The sequence below is a fragment of the Haliotis rufescens genome, unplaced genomic scaffold (genome assembly GCF_023055435.1).
Source record: "Haliotis rufescens isolate VD_foot unplaced genomic scaffold, xgHalRufe1.0.p SCAF_102, whole genome shotgun sequence".
Classification (NCBI taxonomy): domain Eukaryota; kingdom Metazoa; phylum Mollusca; class Gastropoda; order Lepetellida; family Haliotidae; genus Haliotis; species Haliotis rufescens.
Window position 1 is genome coordinate 282,867 of NW_025963783.1, and position 23,290 is coordinate 306,156.

At 38.9% G+C, this 23,290-nt stretch overlaps 1 protein-coding gene across 3 annotated transcripts in view; it reads right to left on the reverse strand.

The window, feature by feature from the left end:
* LOC124119681 (deoxynucleoside triphosphate triphosphohydrolase SAMHD1-like) overlaps window positions 1-23,290 on the reverse strand; it is a 93,994-nt gene that overhangs the window by 51,518 nt on the left and 19,186 nt on the right. For 2 of the 3 annotated variants that reach the window (XM_048391915.1, XM_048391916.1), the window contains exons 2-11: window positions 18,729-18,867; window positions 18,199-18,217; window positions 15,838-15,865; window positions 15,381-15,541; window positions 15,108-15,220; window positions 14,852-14,922; window positions 13,493-13,630; window positions 12,879-12,935; window positions 12,497-12,664; window positions 11,594-11,602 (exon numbers count right to left, since the gene is read on the reverse strand). In XM_048391915.1, the coding sequence (XP_048247872.1) occupies window positions 11,594-11,602; window positions 12,497-12,664; window positions 12,879-12,935; window positions 13,493-13,630; window positions 14,852-14,922; window positions 15,108-15,220; window positions 15,381-15,541; window positions 15,838-15,865; window positions 18,199-18,217; window positions 18,729-18,855 (891 nt within the window). In that variant the 5' untranslated portion in view covers window positions 18,856-18,867. Of the gene's footprint in view, window positions 1-11,593; window positions 11,603-12,496; window positions 12,665-12,878; window positions 12,936-13,492; window positions 13,631-14,851; window positions 14,923-15,107; window positions 15,221-15,380; window positions 15,542-15,837; window positions 15,866-18,198; window positions 18,218-18,728; window positions 18,868-22,416; window positions 22,472-23,290 lie in introns of those variants that run through there. The other variant, XM_048391914.1, reaches the window with a different exon arrangement.

Below are 23,290 nucleotides of genomic sequence, written 5' to 3' on the forward strand. Positions count from 1 at the left end.
CCGAATCTGTCCATGTCTGTTTGAAAATTCTAGCAATATCTTTCTCAAACTCTTTCTCTTTGGAATAGATAGCAACAGCACGTTCTTGAAACTTTGCAGGAAGCATCTGTGATTTCTAAAAAAAAAAAAGGAAACAAATATTTCATTAACAATATCAACGGATTACTTGATAATTTGTTAAAAACAACTTTCTTGACTGACTGGATTGATTGGATATTGTCCGAAATGTGTTACGTGTTGATTCCCAATGAAGGTCTCGCTCAGCCAACTTTCCAGGAAATAATGCCTTGAAAAGTCTCGAATAATATCGTCCTTCCACAGCTGTACGCGTTAAGATTCAGCTTAGAATTGGTCTTGTCGTAAAAGGCCACTAAATGTGATTGAGTGGTCACGCTCGCATACTTTGTTGATGCATGTGAGATGTATCACAATTGCATAGATCGATGCACATGGTGACAATTGTGTGGTCCAGACGCGATTTATTTACGGGCCGCCATCATATTGCTGTGTGTGGCGTTAAACCACAAACAAACACAAAACAAATTGCAACAACTGTGAACAAGTCAGTAGAACAAGCTTCTCACACGATGGAAGAACACTCTTCGAAACGAGCTGTCGTGGACCTCATAAACATAAGAACCTATCCACAAAATTATAGCTTAAGATTTTACGAGCGCCTCCTTTAATGCCTCAATACTCAGAAATCAGAAATAATCTCACATTAAACACTGCCATATAACAAATGATCATAAAGAGAAAACCAGTAAGGTCGAACATTTTGAAATTTATTTGAACTGATGTGTGTTACATAAAAAGCGTATATAATTATTTTCGAAAAAAAAATGTTTCTTCTTTTTTTTTTAATTTGAATCTAAAAATGCACACACTGAAAGTATTCCATTCCGGCCTTACCTGTGCCACACTAAAGGAAATGGCAATGTGAGATCAAATTATTCAAAGACAAGAATAGCAAAGAGTAGCATACCTGTTTTGTCGATAGGAAAGCCTTTCCAGGGTTTGATTTTTTATAGAACCTAACGTTGGCTATTGGGTCCTCTTTTTTCTGTCCATAATCGAAAGACATCAGCTACAAAATAAACCACCATGTAACCATACATGATACGTGACGGATCTGTTTCTTGACGTTCCAAAATCGGGAATAGGAGAGCGTCAGATGGCGTTTAGTTTGTATTTGGTGAGTTCAAATTACCCATTGTTCCTAAATGAATGTAGTTATTACCGGTGATAATGAACACAAACGAACAAAGAATAGGCATATGCCTGAAATCAAAACGACTGAATTCAAAGATTTTTCTTCCAGTGGATTCCAACTAATACATATGAATATACATGTTTAAGAAATTGTGGCCAACCACATATTTTGAAACAAACATGACAGATATTCTTAGGTTATCGCACCAACACTATGTCATCAAAACGATGTAGGACAACCCCCAGGCACCCAGATGACCGAAAGCACAAAAAGCCCCTGGATGATTATGATGGTGATGATGATGACGAATAGCCTAATGGTACTGCGTGAAGACTTCGCGTGATGTATCCCAAGAATATGTGAAATGTCCATGACTTACATCAGTTTTAGCTGCAGGGGAAGTAGGACCAGTATAGATAATACCACGATTCGAGAGACTCGATTCACCCCATTAACTCGTTGGTAAATAAGCAGCATTTCTAAATTGACACTAATTGTCATCATTCTATCTCGGCAAGTACCAAGTTGTACCTACAGCTAGTTCAAACTGATTTTCATTGAAGGACATTCCAGCCTTCTCCAGAATTTCTCTTTTTTGACGTTGAATGTCCTCCTGAAAGTAAAATGTTGAACTGTAATGGATACTCTTCACAGACCCAAATTTCTAAAAAAATAATAAAGTATCAATAACCGTGGAACTACGAAATGTACCAAATACTTTGCTTTCCATGGGGGCGTACTATATAAACGTTCATTTAATTTACGTTACAGAAAACAAATGTGAAAATTTTAGTATTTGCGTCACTCATGTGTGAACTAATGATAGCAGTCTAAATATGAAACTATGATCATACTTGTGTAAAAGTGTCGCCATCCTGTAAAATGCGTTTGCCAACACATTTATACAATTGTCTTGCCTGGATTCTTCTGATGATGTCTTTTGCTTCGTCTAGCTCATCCATGGCGCCTGTAATTGATCCATAGAAAGTAGTTTTGGTGCATAAAGAAGAGACAAAAAGGGAAAATAAGATCCATGTGTTATGTTACACAAACAGTTTTGTCCTACAGTAAACGCATGCATGTACGGGTGTAAATCGAAGAGTAGCAACAGAAAGTCGTTCAGAATATATATTGTTCACACTATCGGTGTGGTGGCCAAAGTGATCCCAAGGGTGTCAGCTACATGCTCAATTACAAAACGTTTTTGACATACAACCGTGCCGTGAACAGCCTCCACTTTAATTTCAGACGTGGTATATTTCGGAAGACAAAGCGTCTGTACTGCTTCTTGCGTATATTTAACATCCCATTTCTGAATAAATGAACACAGCTGAAGGGCAGCCATACCCATGTCTTATCTGTTTCTCATTTGGTGACAGGCCCTTTTTGTGTCATCAAAAGTATGTTTGAAAATGTAAAAGCTACTGTAACATATAACTACGGTAAGAGATTAACAGAATCTTTGTGAGTGCTTGTGGTGTGAAACAAGGGTGTACTTTAAGCCCGTAGTTATTTTCTCTCTGAATAATGAATTTGTAGCATATTAAGATGGTAAATTGGATGATGGTACATTTATATCTGAACACATGTTTAATATAATTGCAATTCTATTTGCTGATGACTTGGTCCTTGCTGCTGATAGTGTTATTAAACTTATAACGACTTCAAAAAGATGCTTGTATTGTTTCTTTAATCGTCATAAACCCGTAGTACAAAAAGGGTAAAAAACCTGTACATGTCAGCACTTGAGTAATGGTGATAAGACCTTTGAGTAGGCGTAGAAACCACTGATTTGAAACACGTGCTTTTTCCGGAAGTTTGAGAAAAAAGGTAAGAAAAGATAACTCTTATTGACTTAGATAGAAAGAGAAGCGTCCGTAAAATATTGCCTCGTAGGGGGCAAGACACTCCCCTTGTGATTTCGCATGGAAATTACACACAATTAAAATGTCGCTGTAAATGTCACATATCTCCCAGACACAAGTGGAATTAAAACAAGCGAACAAGGTTCACAACTGGACGGTTGTAAGTCACACACTTATCGTTCTTGTACACACGAATCGCAGCTTTGCGGACAAGGTTATCTTGTCCAGGAAACACTGTTTCCACAACACCAAGAGGCCACTCATTCCTTGCAGAATTGTCTTTCACAAGAACATCATCTCCTTCTTGCAGGTTAGGCTGGGAAATCTTCCATTTCGACCTGGTTTGAAGACTCTGCAAGTAGTCAATCTCCATCTTCGTCAAAACTCTTCTGCAAGTGTCTGGACATACATCCACTGAGACTTGCATATATTTTTGACATCTAGAGACAGATCAAAATTTGGGGTGTGTGCCGTTTTTTGAGTCAATAACATTGCAGGTGATAAGATCATCGGTTGTTCAGGGTCAGTCGAGATGGATGTGATAGGTCGAGCATTGATGATTGCCGTCACTTCAGCCATAATGGTCGAGAGTACTTCATGGGTCAACCGTTTTGTGTTCAGGAGCATAGCATCAAGTATTCTCCGAGAAGTCCCAATCATTCGCTCCCATACACCTCCCATGTGAGATGAGTGAGGGGTGTTGAACAACCAAACCACACCATTGTTGTACAGGAAGTCTTGCACAGGCCCATCTTCTACATTAACAGCAGTGACATTAAGGGATTCAATAGCACCAATGAAATTTGTTCCCCTATCAGAACGGAATTGCTTGACTTCCCCTCTTAAGGCAATAAACCTTCTGAGACAGTTTATGAATGAGGAGCTTGTCATTTCTTCAACGAGTTCAATGTGTACTGCACGTATCATTAGGAAGGTAAACAATATTGCCCATCGTTTGCTGTTTGCACTACCACCTCTTGTACGACGAGTCACAATTTCCCATGGTCCGAAAGCGTCAACACCAACATAAGTGAATGGTGGGCATGGCACCAAGCGGTCTTGAGGCAAATCTGACATCATTTGAGTTTCTGGTTTTCGTCTGAGCCGATTGCACGTGACACACTTGCTGATAATGGATGACACCAGTCTTTTTGCCCCAATAATCCAGCAACCTGCCGATTTCAGAGCACCTTCCGTCAGATGTCTTCCTTGATGTCTTACCCTGTCATGGTAGTGGTGTACAAGAAGTTTTGCAACATGGTTTCCCTTGGGAATGATAATGGGATTAATCTCACAAGCCGTCAGTTTGCTGTTCTTCAGTCTTCCTCCTACCCTAAGAACGCCTTGTTCATCTAAAGCAGGTGAGAGGTACAAGATTGAGCTTTTCCTCGGAAGTGGCTTCTGGTTTTGCAGACACATGATCTTCTCAGAGTAAGCTTCCCTTTGGACTGCTTTGACAATGAAGACCTCTGCATCCTTAAATCCTTCTACATTTCTGAAGTCTTTACACTGGTGCCAACCAACACATGAACTGTTAGTTTTGGTGAAGGATCTTGCAATGTGTTTCAGATGTGAGATTGTCTTTACAAGTCTTTTCCAACTAGAAAATCTCGTAAAGCGATCAGTGCCCAGTTGTTGCGGCACAGCTGTAGAGACTGAGGTTTTAGTCGACTTGAGTTCAGCTCTAACCTCTTTATCATTGTCTGGGTCGACAAGCGAGAAAAGTTGTGAGTCACACATATCAGATGTATCCCCTTGGCTCAGGACATCAGGTCCTCTTAACCAAAGGCTGTCACTGTAGCACAATGATGTCACAGACCTCGTTGCTTGATCAGCTGGATTTATGTTCGATGGCACATAGTTCCACTGTTTTGGTTGTGAAGACTGGCGAATTCTGTCAATCCTGTTTGCGACATACACATGGAATCTTCGTTTCTCATTGCATATATAACCCAATACGACGCGAATGTCTGTGAAAAAATGCAGGCATTCTGTCTGAATGTCAAGCTGCTGGAGTAGGACGTCTGCCATCTCTGCAGATAGAACAGCAGCACACAACTCTAACCGAGGTATGGTATGTCCATGACGTGGGGCTACTCTGGACTTGCCCAGCAAGAAACTCAGTGTACTGGTGCCATTGACATCGTACATCTTGAGGTAAGCAACAGCACCTATTGCTTCCTTCGAAGCATCAGAGAATATATTAATCTCTTTGGTAAGGGAATCAGACATTGAGATTTTTTAATAAGGTCTTGGGATGACAACATTTTCAAGATTCTTGAGGGAGTCACACCAGTTCTGCCACTGAGATAAGTAAGAAGAGGGAAGGGGGTCATCCCAACCAGAGGTTGTTGACATTAGTTCCCTAAGCAACAGTTTTCCTTTGATGACAACTGGTGCTGCAAAGCCCACAGGGTTGTAGAGGCTGTTTATGGTAGACAATACCCCGCGCCTGGTGAAGGGCTTCCTCTCGGCACAGACTTGGAAGGTGAAAGTGTCTTTGTTAATATCCCAGGATAGGCCAAGGCTTCTTTGGCTTCTTTGAGGTGGAGGAGTGTTTGTGTTGAAGTCCAAGTCCCTGATGTCCTTGGCGAGGTCCGCCGCATCAAACGCAGCTAGCACAGTTCGACTGTTGGAAGCTATCTTGTGTAGTCTTATGTTACCCCCATGTTTGAGCGCACTCTGGGTTCTCTGAATCAGATTGATGGCTTTTTCCTCAGTTGGGACGGACAGCAGTCCGTCATCAACATAAAAGTCATTCTCCACGAACCGTTTCACATCAACGTCAGCATTTTCCACTGATCGTCTGAGACCATAGGTAGCGACTGCAGGAGAGGGTGAATTCCCAAACACATGAGCAGTCATTCTGTACTCAATCAAGTCTTGGCTGGGATCATTATTTCTGTACCAGAAGAATCTGAGGTAGTCACGATGAGATGGTTTCACCTAGAAGCAGTAAAACATTTGCTCCACATCTGCCGTCACTGCAAAGGATTCTGTTCGGAACCTGAGAAGGATTCCCAACAGATTGTTTGTGAGGTCAGGACCAGTCATTAGGACACTGTTCAGAGAGACGCCATTGTACTTCGCAGATGAATCAAATACACCCCTGATTTGTCCTGGTTTCTTGGCATTGTAAACACCAAACAAGGGCAAGTACCAACACTCTTGATCCTTTTCCAATGGAGGGGCTATTTCTGCATGTCCCTTGTCTATGACTTTCGCCATGAATGTTGTCATATGTTCTCGCTTTGTTGGATCTTTGCGCATGCTTGAGTCCAATAGTTTTGCTCGATGAATGGCATGGAATTTGTTGCATGGCAGCCTGGCACGATCTTGTCGAAATGGTAGTGGAGCAGTCCAACAGCCATCACTTTCCTTTGAGAATTCGGCATCCATAATCCTCAGGAATTGCTTGTCTTCAATAGACAAAGTCTGCGTTTCGTTAAGTCTTGTTTTCTGAAAGACACTCTCCCCAAAGTCATTTCTCTCTTTGACTTCAAAATTATTAGGACAGGGCTCCATGATTGTTGTTCGACCATCCCTGAGCATGTGAGTCTTGTTAACTATTACCACATCCGGTTTGTGTACCTGCCCGAGACAGACTTCCCCAATTATTGCCCAGCCAAGGTGCAACTTCTGAGCATGCGGTGCATCAGGCGGTCCAATGCGCTGATCAAGTACATGACGAGGACCCGTCTTAGGCTTGAATGACATATCCTGATGCTCGTCGGCCAGACATTGTCACACAACCAGCACAAGATGAGAGTGTGTATTCAACTTCATCTCCATCTTCATGAAAATTATCAAAGAACTCACTTTTCGCAAGTGACCGGTTGCTCTGATCATCAATAACAGCATATGAGAATAAGTACTGTTCTGGACATCCTTTTGGAAATACCTTGACTAGCAGAGTCTTGGCACATGACTTGCCGCCAACCAAATTATCACATATCTGTGTGCAAGCTGACATCGTTATTGGCTTCTCTTCATGATGTGACGCCGACAGAGCCGTAACGTTTCTCTCCCCTTCATGCTTCCTCAGCGAAGTCCTGCTGTCTGCAACTTTAGCGGAGGTTTCTCACTCATTGTTACTGTGCATGGCGGTAGCATGATGAACACTCCCACAAAAGAAACACTGAATGCTACACTTGCATTCACGTGCAGTGTGCTGAGTAGATTCACAACACTTGAAGCATATTCTATGCTTACCAAGAAAGTCCTTTCTCTCACTCAGAGACAGACGTCGGAACCCCTTACAATAATTAAGCGTATGTCCCTCTGATTTATCATGGTAGGGACAGAGTCTAACTCGTTCCATAACATTGTCTTTCTCCCCGATGTCAGTTTTCTTTGACAACAGTTTGAAGTTTGGGTTGATATTCAAGGGATGAAATTTCTTTGTGGAATTTGGCGATGACTGTGAGTCATAAAGAAAGCTTGGATCATTTCGTATTCTAGCCTGTGTGCTTATGAATTCTGAGAACACAGAAAAGGGAGGATAAGCAACATGATACCGTTCCTTGTAGTTGACTGCTTCATTTGTCCATTTCTCTTGAAGAGCGTAGGGAAGCCTGTTCACAATCAGAATCATGCCCGCTGAAGAGTCATAGTATGCCAGAAGGGCTGAGTACCTCTGATTGTCCTTCACAGACTCAATTTCGGACACAATGTCTGCAAGGTCATAGAGTTTATCATGATCTTTGTTGGAAAGTTTAGGAAAAGTAGACAATTTTTTCTTGAGTCCAGACTCCACAAGCTCGGGACTGGCATATCTGTCCCCCAGTCGTTCCCAGATCTTCTGAAGGCCGTGAAGTGAATTATGAGCATTAGCAGCACAAATACTAGCGGCTTGTCTGCTGGACTCCGGGCCAAGCCACCTGACCAGCAAGTCGATTTCCTCCTGCGGAGACACATTTAGTTCGTACATAATTTGTGTAAAGCTATTCTGCCACACAGCAAAATACTCCGGAGGAGGAGGTCTTTCCTCATCAAATATTTGGAGAGTTCTGAACACAAACCCAGTTGGTTTGTCACATGTCCCAATGCAGGGGGAGCTGTCATGTCTGGGACATAAGGTTCAGCTGCAGGGTTGAGCATACTATTTGTTGGAACAGTACCACGTTGAATTGTCGAGGCCTCTGGTGCATGTACTTGCCTTGGTTGAGTATGGGAGTCGTCACCATGGTTATGGAAGGCCTTGAGGTCATGAACTGTGTTGCGATTACTCTGCCCGGCTTTGTGAGGTGTACTTGTACTTACGGGTATGTCTTGGTTCTTGGACACAGTTTCAACCTGGTCAAGTATCCTAGTTTCAAACTCATAAAAGGTTTGTTTGTTTTCCACGAATTTCTGAATCCCAAATCATTATGTATCGAGTGTGAACAGGCACTCTCTGTTTGCCTTGCTAGTTAGGAAAGTTTGTTGACATAATTTTGCACGTTTTCTTGATATAGTTCGTAACCTAGCTCCGTTAAACGTCTAGATCCTATACGTGATTGCCATAGTGTAATACTCACGCACAATTCTTGGAAGAATAATATATCAATGGATCGTACGCCTCGTGGTCATCGGAGCGCTGTGCCTCATATACGAGAGTGGCGATGAAGGTTTTTTACTATAACGACTTCGAAAAGATGCTTGTATTGATTCTTTAATCGTCATAAACCCGTAGTACAAAAAGGGTAAAAAACCTGTACATGTCAGCACTTGAGTAATGGTGATAAGACCTTTGAGTAGGCGTAGAAACCACTGATTTGAAACACGTGCTTTTTCCGGAAGTTTGAAAAAAAAGGTAAGAAAAGATAACTCTTATTGACTTAGATAGAAAGAGAAGCGTCCGTAAAATATTGCCTCGTAGGGGGCAAGGCAAAACTCCAGAGGCGTCTTGATGCTTTATATTTTTACTCCCAAAAAATGGGAATGGAAATTAATACAAGAGTAACATTATTGTCTTTAAAAAGGGTGGCCATTTATCAAAATATGAAAAATGGTATTTTGATGGTAAACAAATGGATACTGTATGTATGTAAAGATATTTAGGCTTAATTATAACGCCCAAACTCATTTGAATCAGAACACTTTCTGAACAGGCTTCCAAAGCACTATGGCCAGTAAAATCCCTGATCAGGAGATTTGATTTTACTCCTAAAGATTCGTTTTACCTATTTGATAAGACAATTGTACCCGTCCTGTTATATGGTTGCGAAATCTGGGGCTACCACAGAAGGTAAAGCACAGAAATTGCCCACCGAAAGTTTTGTAAATATGTGTTACACATCGGATATAGATCATCTAACGCTGATGTCTGTGGTGAACAGTACACTACCTATTTTGTAAGATGTGTGAAATATTGGTTAAGATTGCTTAATATGAATTTAAATAGATATCAATATGATTGCTATCTTTTTTTATTACTTACTGTTGATAGGAAACACCCAAACTGGGCCACATATGTATATATTATTTTCCTACGGCTTTGGTATCGCTTAGATTTCACAGGATGTTGGTGATCCAAAGCTATTTATTATCCAGTTTAAAGACAGAGTGTAAAAACTGTTCTTTGCAAGAATGGCATGCATCCTTAGACTCAAATGTATTAACTTTTTATAAGATCAAGAAATCATTTTTAAAGTCGATTGTGAAAAATATTTATCTCTTCAAGTGCCCCGGGAGTACACAGATTAGAATTGGCTGTAATTCTTTGGGTTTGGGTGTGCAGCATGTACGTAGTGGTGTATCAACATTGACCAATCATAATGTTCTGTGTGAACACTACAACGCAATTAAAGATGAAATTCATGTTGTGTATGTGTGTAAACATTATGAAGATGAGCGTAAACTGTTAGTACCTAATTTGTCAAATGAGCAGTATTATTCTCTTAAAAGCCTATGTACTTCGTCAGATATGAATGTATTATTGACATTTATCAAGTTCTTAAAACATCTTTTAAGAACGGGTCCGCTCAATAAGTAATTTTGTTAATTTGAGTCTGTATATGTTCATGTGGTAACTCAAATTATGATGTAAAAAGTTTTGTACTTTAGGTCAAGTGGCCTTTAATGCAAATAAACCTGTCTGTCTGTCTGCCTGTCTGTCTGTACAGAAAGTTTTCTCAGTTGAATTCACCCCTGTAAATTCCCTAGCCGACTATCCAAAACAGATACCGTTATGAGTGTGTGCCTTTGCTTTATGTCATCTTAGAGATACTATTCTCAATACACATGTTGAAGCAAAATTACACAAAACAATATAACAACATAACAATACGAACGTATCACTTTACCCTCGTACACGACATTGTTTATACGTCAATATCAATATTAAATTTAAGATTACATCTACATCTATCTAAAAATTATCTATGGTTGGATACTACATTATAATAATGTGTTACATGTGTGTGTGAGAACGGAATGTTTTGACATTCATTCAAACTAGTAACAACACTTAAACATATGATATTCACCAGTTTCTTGGGGACTCGTTCCCAGTGTTATAGGAAGCTCCACCAGTTGTAGGATGCTGTCATTTAGCTTGGAGTAGGCCTCCATGTCCTGGATACATTCAGATATGTTTCGGTAACTGAAACAAAAGATATAAAATACTACATGCGTTTTGTTTTCGGATTCTAGAAAATTACAATGCATTTGTATCGTTGTATATTCAATAATTTATAAGTTGATTTATATCCAAATTAGAGTTGGTAAGCTCATGAGTATTCACCAATCATGCACAGTCAAATAACGGGATCGGGCAGAGAGGCTCGCTGACTTGGTTGATGCATCGTATTGTGGTTTGTTTATAAGCCACCGTTGCATGGCAGGCACTCTGATATGCGGCACCAGGGAACCACACACTGACGGGGGCTACCGGTAGGACAGGATGCGCTTTTACGGTTGATGAACACCTGTTTTTCAGTGATCCGTTCATATGACTGTCACCGCTATTTAGTCATTTGCACCAAAGAGAATCTGTTTCAGTGGATAATGGAGATTGATTATTTTTTGCGGAGACGTCTTGCTACTTTGTGTGTTGATGAAAAGGATTTTCTTTCAATCAAAGTGATTAAAACTCGTGCATCTAACTGTCAGTGTCGTAAAAGAAATACATCTAAAAGCATTACCGACCCCAAATTTTCTCAAAACAGTTTTCTTATGAATATATTTAAACAAATACAATACAGAACTTTATTTACCCATCCAATCCTGGTATCTGCACAATTTTGTCAACTTTCACAAGCACATCAACAATCCTGAAAATAAACATGTAGCAAATTCAAATTATGGCTACCATATAAAAAAGTACAATGTAGTCTTGTTTATGAAATACGAGGTACAGGCACAAAGGATAGTGACGCGTGTGCTTTCACTATTGTTCCCAGGTGTCTAGTCATTTCATATATTGTGTCAATACGTGAAGATGTGTTAATGTACTTACATGAGTTCCACGCCAATGGTCACTTTGTGCTGGTAAGCTCTTCGGTGTAACGCCTGCCGGGTGTGAAACATGGTTATTTTCTTCCTGCAGTCAAATCAAACAGAACATGAATCTGGTCACACGTTTAGATCACCGGACACCTTAGACGTCCAGCATCTATGAACATCCGTTGGGAAACCTTGTCTAAAAATTCAGTTATGGTTGTCACAGATACGATTAGAGATAAATACGTTTATGATATCTTCATGTGGCATTTTAGAAGCTATAGCGTCACATCACTGAGTATCAAGCACTTTATTGATAAATGTACTGACGTATGTACTGATGAGGAAAGAATGGTAAATTGTTTGAACCCATCCTTATTCCGTTGTCAAGAAAGATCACTGTCTTGTTGTCTTGTCAGTCTTGCTTGATAACGGTATAAAGATCTATACCAAAACGTGGCCTGTACAGTATTAAAGAAGTTGTTATCTTATTAATTGTATCTACTTTATCATAAACGTTGAAGAAAAATGTGACGGACTTTGTCATCGGTTAACTACTGAGTAATGCCTATCAATCAATTCAACGTTTATGATGCCTTATAACGCCCTGGCGTGCTGGTATCTCTTCCTCTATCACATTCTGTCAACATGACCTTCTCTTAAATCATGCCATGTACAATGTATGATCCTCACAATAAATACGCCCAAATGTGTCTCCACTGTTGTGTTGGTTGTGTTTAGAATCAGCTTGCAACACATAAATGAAACATGATTTTGTAAAACGGAAATTTAATATTTGTTTTCTATATTAAATGATATACATTATAGAGAGTGAATACAAAAAAAAACCAAAACATTTCTTAAGCGGGAGATGCAGAATACATTTTGCTTTATGCATAGATACAGCGAAGGGATTCCGTTACTAGATCAAACATTTCCTGGTATTGTCCTAAGCCTGGAACGAACGACATAACATTGCGGATTAATGGATTACCTTGTCTCGTGCACAAATTCGTGGCCCTTCACCCTCCACGTCGATGATACGAGCCAACTCCATGTACCTGTCGTGATCAAAGTTGTTTTTTATGCCCAGCATGTGACAGTCGCGAGCAAAGTAGTCCCACTTGTCTACGTCAATTCCCGTTTGGGCGTTGGCAACAATCTGGTGATAAAATGCGTTTGTAGAACACTGATGTCCAAATACTAAAATTTGCAACATTGAGAGCCCTGTTGCAATTGTAGCATTTGGGAAAATGTCCTTATCTCCTGGTAACTACATTCTTCAATGCTTATTTAATTATCCTCAAACCATCTCAACTGCCACAGCAACGAAAGGCTGAAAGTCGTAAACATCAAACGTGATATGAAATACTTACTTCATAAAGGAAACGTTTTTTTCTCTTTTGTTGCACAAGTTCATCTTTTACATGCTCCTGTAACACAACATTGTAAATCATGATTACAAAGGATAAACTTATATCCTTCTTGTTACATAAATGTGTAAGCAATATTTATTTTAAGGTGAGATGAGATGAAATGAGTTAATTTAACGTTGGGTTCAAGGTTATTGCACCTATATAGCGACGTGTGTTTGTGTGTCTGTGCATGCGCGTCTTTTTGTGTGTTGTTCCACTGAAATACCCTGTCACATTTTAAGACAGTTTTCTGACTCTGAGCCGAGCAACCTTTGGTTTATCCTTTGGTATGTCGAGCGTCATGCAGGGTAACAACTAGTAGCTTCTCTAACGTCTTTTGGTATGACGCGGCTGGAGATCTAACCAACAATCTTCCTCTATCTGGACAAACTGTCTGACACCATGCGTTTCGATGAGTATGGTTTGATTAAGTTCAGCTTTCCATTTTATAGGAACAATATTGCTTTCATTTGTCAGAGAGAGAGATAGCTAGATCCATGGATACTAACACAGGATAGCAAAGCAATATTCATGTTTCATGCTTCCACCCCATAACTGGAGGAACATTACTCAACTGTCTCTTTTCCTCCTAAGATGAGATCCTTTATCAATTCGAGTCGAGTCCCATCTGTATCAAACTCCTCAAAGGCCTTCATCACCTGGTCATTTGCTTGTCGTAAGTGTTCCAGCATCTTCACTGATGCATCCTCATGCTGAAATCATTTAACATTTTTGAGTCCCGGACATTTGTTGCATTTTTGCTGTATATATGCTAATAATGAACTGCTGTTGTTACAAGATAAAATTAAAGTAAGACGAGTTCTATGGATGAACAACTTCTTTATTACAATTGGTGCGACATTTCGGTGTAGATCCTAACACCTTTATCAAGCAAGTGATGGATAGGGCTAAACAACATAGGTATATATACACTTATTGACATCTAAGTTGTTACAGTGACTAGTTGATGGGCACAGAGAGGTGATTAAGCTAATTGGAAGCCAGTGGATGACTGATGAACACAGAGTATACTAGCAGAGTAAACAAGCTAACTGATGGAGATGATGGAAGCCATGGGGGCAAGAAGGCGGGCTAGGTACTGGGCAGTGTTGTAATGGACCGTGTATAAAAGAACACAAGACCTCAGTACAAAAAAATGACTCAAAATCAGCCATCTCCGACCACACCCAAACCCACCCCGATCTCAACATCCAGTGGAACAACATCAAGATCCTGGCCAACAACCAATCAGACTTCAAAATCAGGAAACTCCTAGAAGCCATCCACATCAAAAGGATCCAGCCAGCAATGAACAGAGACCAAGGCTATTACATCCCGCCTGCTTACCATCACCTAATTGCTCAATCCCTTTGTCCATCCAATTAATACAGTGGCTTCCATCATCTCCATCAGTTAGCTTGTTTACTCTGCTAGTATACTCTGTGTTCATCAGTCATCCACTGGCTTCCAATTAGCTTAATCACCTCTCTGTGCCCATCAACTCGTCACTGTAACAAATTAGATGTCAATAAGTGTATATATACCTATGTTGTTTAGCCCTATCCATCACTTGCTTGATAAAGGTGTTAGGATCTACACCGAAACGTCGCACCAATTGTAATAAAGAAGTTGTTCATCCATAGAACTCGTCTTACTTTATCACTCCAACTTCTAACTGCCACTCAAAGAAGATAAAATTAGTGACTCCCTTTGTGTTCGTTATAAACGTAGTGTACTGTACATACATTTTGTTATGTGTGTGTCTCAACACACTGTTACAATAACTGCCATATCTGACACTACAACTGATGAATGACTACTTTAGTATGGAGAACCACCAGTGGCTCGGATCATGTCAGGACGTATATAACAATATACAGTTCACAAGCAGTTTTTCTAATAATGCATATTCAGAACATAAGATGTAAATATACCTTCCACTTAATGTCTGTCCTTACACGAGGTATGAACATCTTGTCAAAGACGTGTGAGAACGGGCCGTGTCCTTAAAGAACAAAAACACACATCTATTGTACTTGTCCTGTCAAAATATTTTATTCGCTAGAAATGTAATTAACTGTTTATATTGAAATAGCCAATCCAGGATGTATGGTACCATCCCGACAGTATCGGAAATGATCGATATTTACACGCATTGTGATTTTGAAATAATCCAAGTTTACCAATTACCAAGATCGTGACACAGTCCTGCTATTTCAATGCACTCGATGTCACCTTCCTCAAACTGTTCTGGATGTTTCTGTTTCAGAATCCGAGCAAATTTTCCAGCAAGATAGTAAGTTCTGTTTCAACAAACAAACATAATATCTATACAGTCATTGAGCGTTTGTGAAAAGAAAGAAAGTTAGGTATTTAATGAATTGTGCAGCAAGTAATTCATGTCATGGGAATGTGATGAATGTAGGGGTGCTAGTTTGACATTGTCATTAAGATATTACTTACCCAATGCTGTGCTCAAACCTGTTGTGTGCTGCGCCCGGGTATACAAAGTAAACTCCACCGAGTTGCTTCAAATACCTCAACCTCTGAAACTGCGGGCAGTCTATTATCTTCACACACAAACCCGTCACCGTTATAGTCCCATGAATAGCATCGTTGAAAATCTAACAATAAAAAGAAAATGAATCAGGTGCTTCTTTGGCTTGAACATCATACTGTATACAAACAATTTCATATGTATATAAAAAAAGCGACAGAACCCTTTCCATAACCAGTAGAAATATCTGCATAAAGTATAGTCGATTATATGATTCGATTATATCCTGAGCATGTGTTTATGATACACTATCAAATAGTAATATTATGCCTCCACAGAAATTTATACAATGGTTATACATATGCATATGATTCATATATATTAAACGTCATGTCGATGACATACTGACGTAATTATGCTTACCTTTGATTCATTGGAATCAGAATCACTCCTGCAAAAATTCAAAAATATGAATGAGGAGATAAACCTGTTGTGTTTTGAAATTTGATGGTGTCCAAAAGCTGAGTAGATAACTCTTATTTTAATTTGGAACAGAGCGCTTTAGCGCAAGGTTTCAAATATATAAATTAGAGGTGTCTACACTGCTCTACTCTACTCTACTTTACCTCAAATTTCAAAACACAGTAGTTTTATCACCATCTCTACATGATGGCAACAGTGCTTTGAAAACTGCGCAAATGGTAGAAAGGTCCACTATCTTAGAATATTCTGAAAAGGTTTCTCAGGTAGTTTGATAAGTAACAAATATTACTAAAGTTCAACATAACTATAATCATAGAATTGGATAGTTAAAAAAAGTGTTAAAAACACATAGTATTCAAAAAGAAGTTGACAAATAACCCTCCAAACTTAGTCCAAAGGTATCATATCTTTAATCGCAACCTGCTGTGAACTGTTTGGACTCACCAACTCGTTTCTCGGGAAACCGGCGTGACAAGTAATTTCTCCACCCCAAAATTGAATGTTGCAGGAATTACTCTCAATCATGGTTACTCACAGCTCACAACTGCCTCAGACAAGTTACACGGAGCGAGATGACAACACCGATCTATGATATAGTTCAACATAAACCGGTAGATTTAATAGGAATGGGACTGTTCAATCAATCAGTTTATTCGGTAATAAGGCGCAGGCCCACGTACAGAGATATACAATTTACTTTCACATCAGGTGCTGCATGAAATAATATTTACAGGTAAAAACAACGAAGACAGATATCATCTTTAACATAATTGGCTAAGTTCTCAAGACAGTTTACATCAGAAGAGTTTAACATTCTGACCAGTGTGTCTTTACTATTATTACCAGTAATGAGGTCTAAATATGGGAAATATTTTGAGCGAATATCTTCATAAATATGGCAAACAAAAATAAAATGAATTTCATTTTCAAATGCCCTTAACTTGCACAATTGACAAAACTGGAGTGTCTTATCGATGCCATCCCTCGTTCCTGTGTTATGCATAATTCACAGTTCTCAAATACGTAAAAGGGTAAGCATACGTCGCTTTTCTTTTGATAATACATTTAATAGATACGGTTCTAGTACAGTTCTAATTTCGAGCATCCAAACACTTCAGAATACTATGTTTATGCATGGCAGTCCTGAACCCTCAGTATAAACTCGCTTATAAAATATTCAGGATCACCAGCACCTCGAAATTCTCAGACATGTCCGAAACCATGAGAATATAACATATTCTTAATAGCAGAAATCCATGTATTCCTACCAATGGCATCAAACCTAACTAACATATCGTAGCACCGTTTTCTGAAATCTTTCTGGAAATGAGACTGTTGGTACTATGTGATTGCATGACATGACTGAACAGGCTGCAGACGATACAGCTATTCTGACACGAGGGATCTCATTTGACCTACAAAATTAAATATTTCTCCGATTCGACGGAAGCGTGTGACAGTTGTGGCCCAGAAAGAGTGGTTCGGGTTTGATTTGCTTAATTGTGCATGTTCTGAGATGACAATGGCTATTAATCACAAAAAGATTTCCAAACAACATCTTATAAATACTTTTTTATAATGTTCTTTTTTTCTTTCATTGTTGGTTGTTTCAATGAGGAAGTTGCCTGTTCTGGGTCTGTTCGCCAATGAACATTTCCCTTACCATTTCAAAATCATTATCACTTGTAGGCAAATAACTTCTTTAAGTCCTGTAATCTCATCATTGAGCAGTGATGGTTACGGCCAATAGAACATCATATCTTCACCAAAAACATCCGATATCAAACTACCGTATTTCTTCTGTCAGACACCAGGGCGTCTATTAATTTCGCGAGAGCTGTTGACCAGGTGTCTATTAGAGACGTGGCTCCTATCAAGGACCACGAGTCTAAAAGAGGAACTATCGATACGTTTTACAGTTTCTAGGGCTGATGGATCAGCAGCCATCTTTTATGTAGGCTATCAATGTATTCATCCTTTTTTGTGTGAAAAGGCTTAACATATGTAAAAGGGGTTTCCATAGCAAAACGAAAACCTCTTTTTAACCACTCAGAATCAAGCTTTGTTCAGTGTGGTGGTAGAATCATAAATATACTTTAGTATTGTTACTAAATCATTTAATTCTTGATGTCGGTACGACTTTTGACTGAAATCTCTTCACGTGTCTTCTTATGTACATTGACAGAAATATTTCACCAAAGCGCAATGTTTTCTTATTAGCATAAGACGTTCATATAATTCTTTAAGTGGTACTTTACATCACGATACACATGGGCATATACACATGCATTCAATACTCACAATGGGAACCTTGAGGTACCTGTAAGTAATGATAACAACATAAACCTTGGATAGGCATTTATAAGTTGGAGGAACAGGAATGCTCTCAGTAGATATAACCAATGGTCTTTCCATTGACACAACAGTTTATGATATTGTACCATATCAGACTTGAACGCTGTTGATATTTATTGAAATGGCAAATATCTACTTACGGATAGTTTCATCCTTGTAGCATTCACCATGTATTTAAGTCAACTTAAGGAGACTCCATTGTACGATTCAGACTATCCTAAGCATGTGTTTATGAATCGCCATCAAATAGTGATGATACCAGGTGTTCGTATAAGGTGGGCGTGTCCTGACCCACCAGTAGCACCGTCACAAAGACATGCAACGAACGAGAGAAACCAATTTTGACAGCTTTACTAAGGCAATGTTAAATGTTGCAATATTAAGAAGGCACATAGATTCAGTCCTTTCAGGGGTCAATATTAACGTTGTTCACATACCTACTTTGAAATTTGGATCAGGTTAAATTTACGACTTACCAGATTGATTCTTGAGCCGACTTCGCTTTTTCGAGGAATCCTCTGAGTCACCTCCTTCTACAATTCCTCCCTTCCGTTTATTAGATACTTCCTCAGGTTGATTCGTATCAGGTTCATTCGTAGACATGTTTGCAAATATCTGAAATAACATTGTGAACAGTGAACAGAGTGCATTGTGTTTGGTACCTCTTATTGCGGACCTTCTAGGATATATTGTATTATGTATAGTGAGTAATAAAAGAAAAATCGGTATGCACAGACGTAAATTGTGAAATCAGTAAAGGACCCACAATGTGATTAATCCATTGATTTATTTAAACACACCGTTTTAGGTCAATAGGGCAATACATAGGGTCAAATAAGTGCCAGGAGCAACAAATAACACGCCCTAGACTAAATGTAAACTCATTCACGAATGTTCAGAACTGATAAACAAAAAAGAGAGCTATTTATGATCAGACATTTTTGGTTCGAGTGTTGTGATTGGTTAATTTCAATCGCCTGGGGGATAACGTCACGCTACAAATGGTTCGCTAGAAACAGCCGTATTTCAAACAGTGGACAACACGGGAAAAATAGCTAGAAACAAAAACTACTTGGACAGCCATCCGATGGTCAATAGCCTGGTCTCTGTTCAAATTAGAACTATCTCCGGCGTTAGCTCCGGCGTTAGCTCCGGCTAAAGAATGGAAAGTCATGTGCATAATATTTCAAGCATTATGGGGTAAAGACCAATGTTATGAACAATACGTCCAAACAATCCACGAATGACGAGTAAAATATCAACAATGAACAAACATCACAAAACGTGTTGAAGTCAGTTTTCAATTTTAATACCTATTTCAAAAATTGTATCACTTCCTTGGCAGACTGTTTTTCTTTCCCCTCATATAAAAGGGAGTACAAAAGGCAAATCATCAGTTAATATTTTAAATGCTAAACGGTCGGCTTGGTACAAAGCTTTCTTAATTCTTTAGCAGAATTGGCCAATTCCACATTCACACGTTTTCCATGCATTCAACATAGGACGACCAAAAACAGAGTTGTTTGCTCATTTGAACAAGGCCCTTTCTGTTTTATTTTAGCTTGTATACTGTTTTCACTATTTAATTTAATGTGCGGCTTCAGACATGGAGATCGCTTGGACTTTATAGGTAGGTAACTGGCATGTGGGTGTTTAGGATATTCAACACCCACCTCTAATATGTAACTACTAATTGAATCATGTGGAATACTCACTATATCCGACTGATCTAGGACAAATAGATCTCTCTCATGGACATGCTGTTTCCACATAAATTTGTAACATCTAGATACAAAGGATAAGATGTAGGATTGTAGGATGAATGGGGTTGTATTCCAGTATTTGGGGATTATTGGCTTCTTGAAATCATAAATATCCCAACTCTTAGCCCTCGTTCTAACAAGAGATGCATATCTACGTCAGCCAGTTCCATAGGTACACTACTGCCTAGAAGTTCATTCCCCTTACACGCATGGGCAACGCGTTACGCAACCAGTGTGCATCAGGTTGGTCACGCGTGTGATACCCGTGTGCAACGCGTTGCACACGGGTGTGCACCCCGTCCGCCACTCGTGTGCAACGCGTGACACACTCATTAGAGGGGGAACAAACTTTTGACCAAAGGAGGACCCTGAGTTAAGCTGAACCTTGGGGTGGTAACAAGGAGAGAAAATTTTGTTATCCTGACGAAAAATGATAATGCACATGTATTTGCTAATGTCTCCTTTCTTTATGTGATTTTGTGGGAATAACATGAATACTGTTGTGATTAAATAGATCTGTCTTGTTTTATACGATCATTGCTTCTAAATCCGATGGTGTTAAGAGAATACATGGTCCTTGAACATGTTATTTCAATTGAAATGCTTTTATTGTGATTTGACATTAACCGTCTGTAGTACGACTTTCAGTGATAATATGTATGAGGTTTGGCGACGCATTGTTTTTATTGGACCCTAATTACTTTATGATAACTTGGACTCTTTATCAGAGCTCCATAGCCGTGAGGCTGGAAAAGAGCAGCATGTAATTAATGAGGGTGGGTTATATCATTGAGGATACACTTGAGGGAGCGAATACTAATTACCGTACTACAGGAAGAGACCTGTAGACGTAAGCGCGGGGTTGTGTTTTAGCTGGCCGTTCGATAATGGCCGCCAGGAGAAGTGAGCTTTGACTGCGTCATCTAAAATAGATAATAAGATACAGCAGTGTTATTTTCACGGGTCTGTTGAATAAACTCCCAGCGCTACGGTCAATGTATCTTCTACTTGATCCTTGATACATCATTTTGGCATTCAGAATATATAGTACTTCAACGTACAAAGGAGCACTGATCTAAAGCAATTCCGCGGGAGTAGTTGTTACCTGTGCATTACTGTATTTTCCCAGTGAGTACCCGGATGATATACATGTAGCAGAAATCTAGACTTGTTCGCGACCTGTGCTCGCCATTCGTAAGCGCATTTTTATTGATAGTAGAAGGACGTATGGTCACATTGATCAACAAAAATGAAATACAGTTTTGGAAATGTAGGTATATTTGTGGGGAGCGTCGGTAATGGTGATGCAGTTTTGATAAGTCACTTGCTTGGTAATTGTGCGATCTTCGTGTACACTATTTTGACTTGCAACACAAAGTAAATATTTCATCTGAACATTGCTTATTTTACCGTGTGTATATGTTTACATTCAAAATGTAAACAGATTTCACTAAGGATATTTATTAAACGCCTAAATATTCAGTTTATTTTACAAATTAACTGAAAAATATGTCCATCATTATTAATATGATAACGAATTCCGAATATTTGTTTATGTTTAATATCATCACAAAGTACAGATCTGTATTGTTTGGCTTCTTTTCTTAGCATAATTAATATATTGTGATGTGTTTAAGCTCTTTTGATCGTCTTTATCATTTTTAGTCAGCCGGTTAAATAAATGAATGGATTATTCAGTCAATTTGTAAAATGACTGAAATATTTAGATATTTAATAAATTGCCTGAGTGAATCATATTTTACACATTGACTGTAACATATACACGCTTGCAAAAGAAAATACTTGTGAAAACAACGTCTATTGCGCATCGAAAAACTTCCCAACCAAACGGAAAGGAACAAGAATGATTCTGTTCAAAGCTGCAGCGAATGAATGAAAACAAAATGCAAATATCATTATTACAACCTACCAAAGTTATAATGTATCCGGGAATATCAACATAAAGGAACAATATCCATTGCGTCTGCAGCTGTACAAAAATACTTATTCGATGTCAAATGTCTATGTGAGAATCAAATACTTTAATAATAATTATTTGGAAACAATATTTGGAATAAATATGAAATATATTAAAATATTTAAATATATCGTTTTTAAACGTTATTTAAATGTATCGAATATTATAACCCGTGTTTATTTCTTAACTGATCACTTAGTTTGTTTCAATTGTTTCACATAGGTGCCAAGTTAGCTGAGAAAGCCCGCTTGACAACTAACTTTATAATGTCCACGGTTCTTAAAAACATACATTGAGTTAGATAACAATGAACAACCAGTCAGTGTATTATCGGTTACCCTTTGAACAAAGTATGTACTTCACGCCATGATATGAGTGTATTCCCTAGGTTTAGGAAACCTACCTTCACATGTAAACACTTACTTTTGACATATCCACTGTGCAAGATAACAGTAATTAATCAATCAACGTATTTCCTGTTGATCCTTTGATGTCTGGGAATGATCAGTTGATTCTACAAAAAAAGTAAAGCAACTGATCATACATCTCTTGCTGGGCTGCCACGTGCATATCACATAACTAACATTCCACCTCACTTCAAACCTGATTGAATAATTACCCCAGGTACAAGAAAGACCAAATTTGAACCTTTATCGGGTAATCTGAGTGGTGCTACAACTAAGTTAACATGTTATAAATTCATTATCTGAGCAGCAAGTGGATTACGACAAAAACACAAGTGTAGGGTTATACCAGAAAATGTGGATGACAACAAGGGAGTAGTAATTGTATCATCCACGCAATCCGAAATGCAAATGCTTTCACTCAGGGATACGTTTTTATTATTAAACTGTAACCATCAGGGGTATTTCAAAATAAGGACATCCGATGAGCTTTCGCCGTTATTTGTCTGTTTGTTTAGGCTGAAGAAATTAATTACCATGCGCCCTTTGTCGAAATCTTCATAGATCACGGGTAACCAATCAGTTTTCAAAAATGCGTAAGTTTATTTAGCTGTCCTTGCAGACTGGTAGCCTAGTCTCTTGTCACGCTCGGTTGCGTTAACGAGCAAATTGACTCACGGCAGCTAGTAAACCCAAGCGGAAATCCAAAGGTCGTATTACCTGAAGAATCAACCTTCATTTGAGAAATATCTACTGCTCTCAAAATCAATATTTCTCCCAATACTAAAACTCAGAACTTTCTAACCAAGGATTACCAGTTGAAACTGGTCGATGGCTGAACATTCCCATGGAAGACAGCCAGTGTCCACTCTTTGATTCTATCGCTGTGGGAG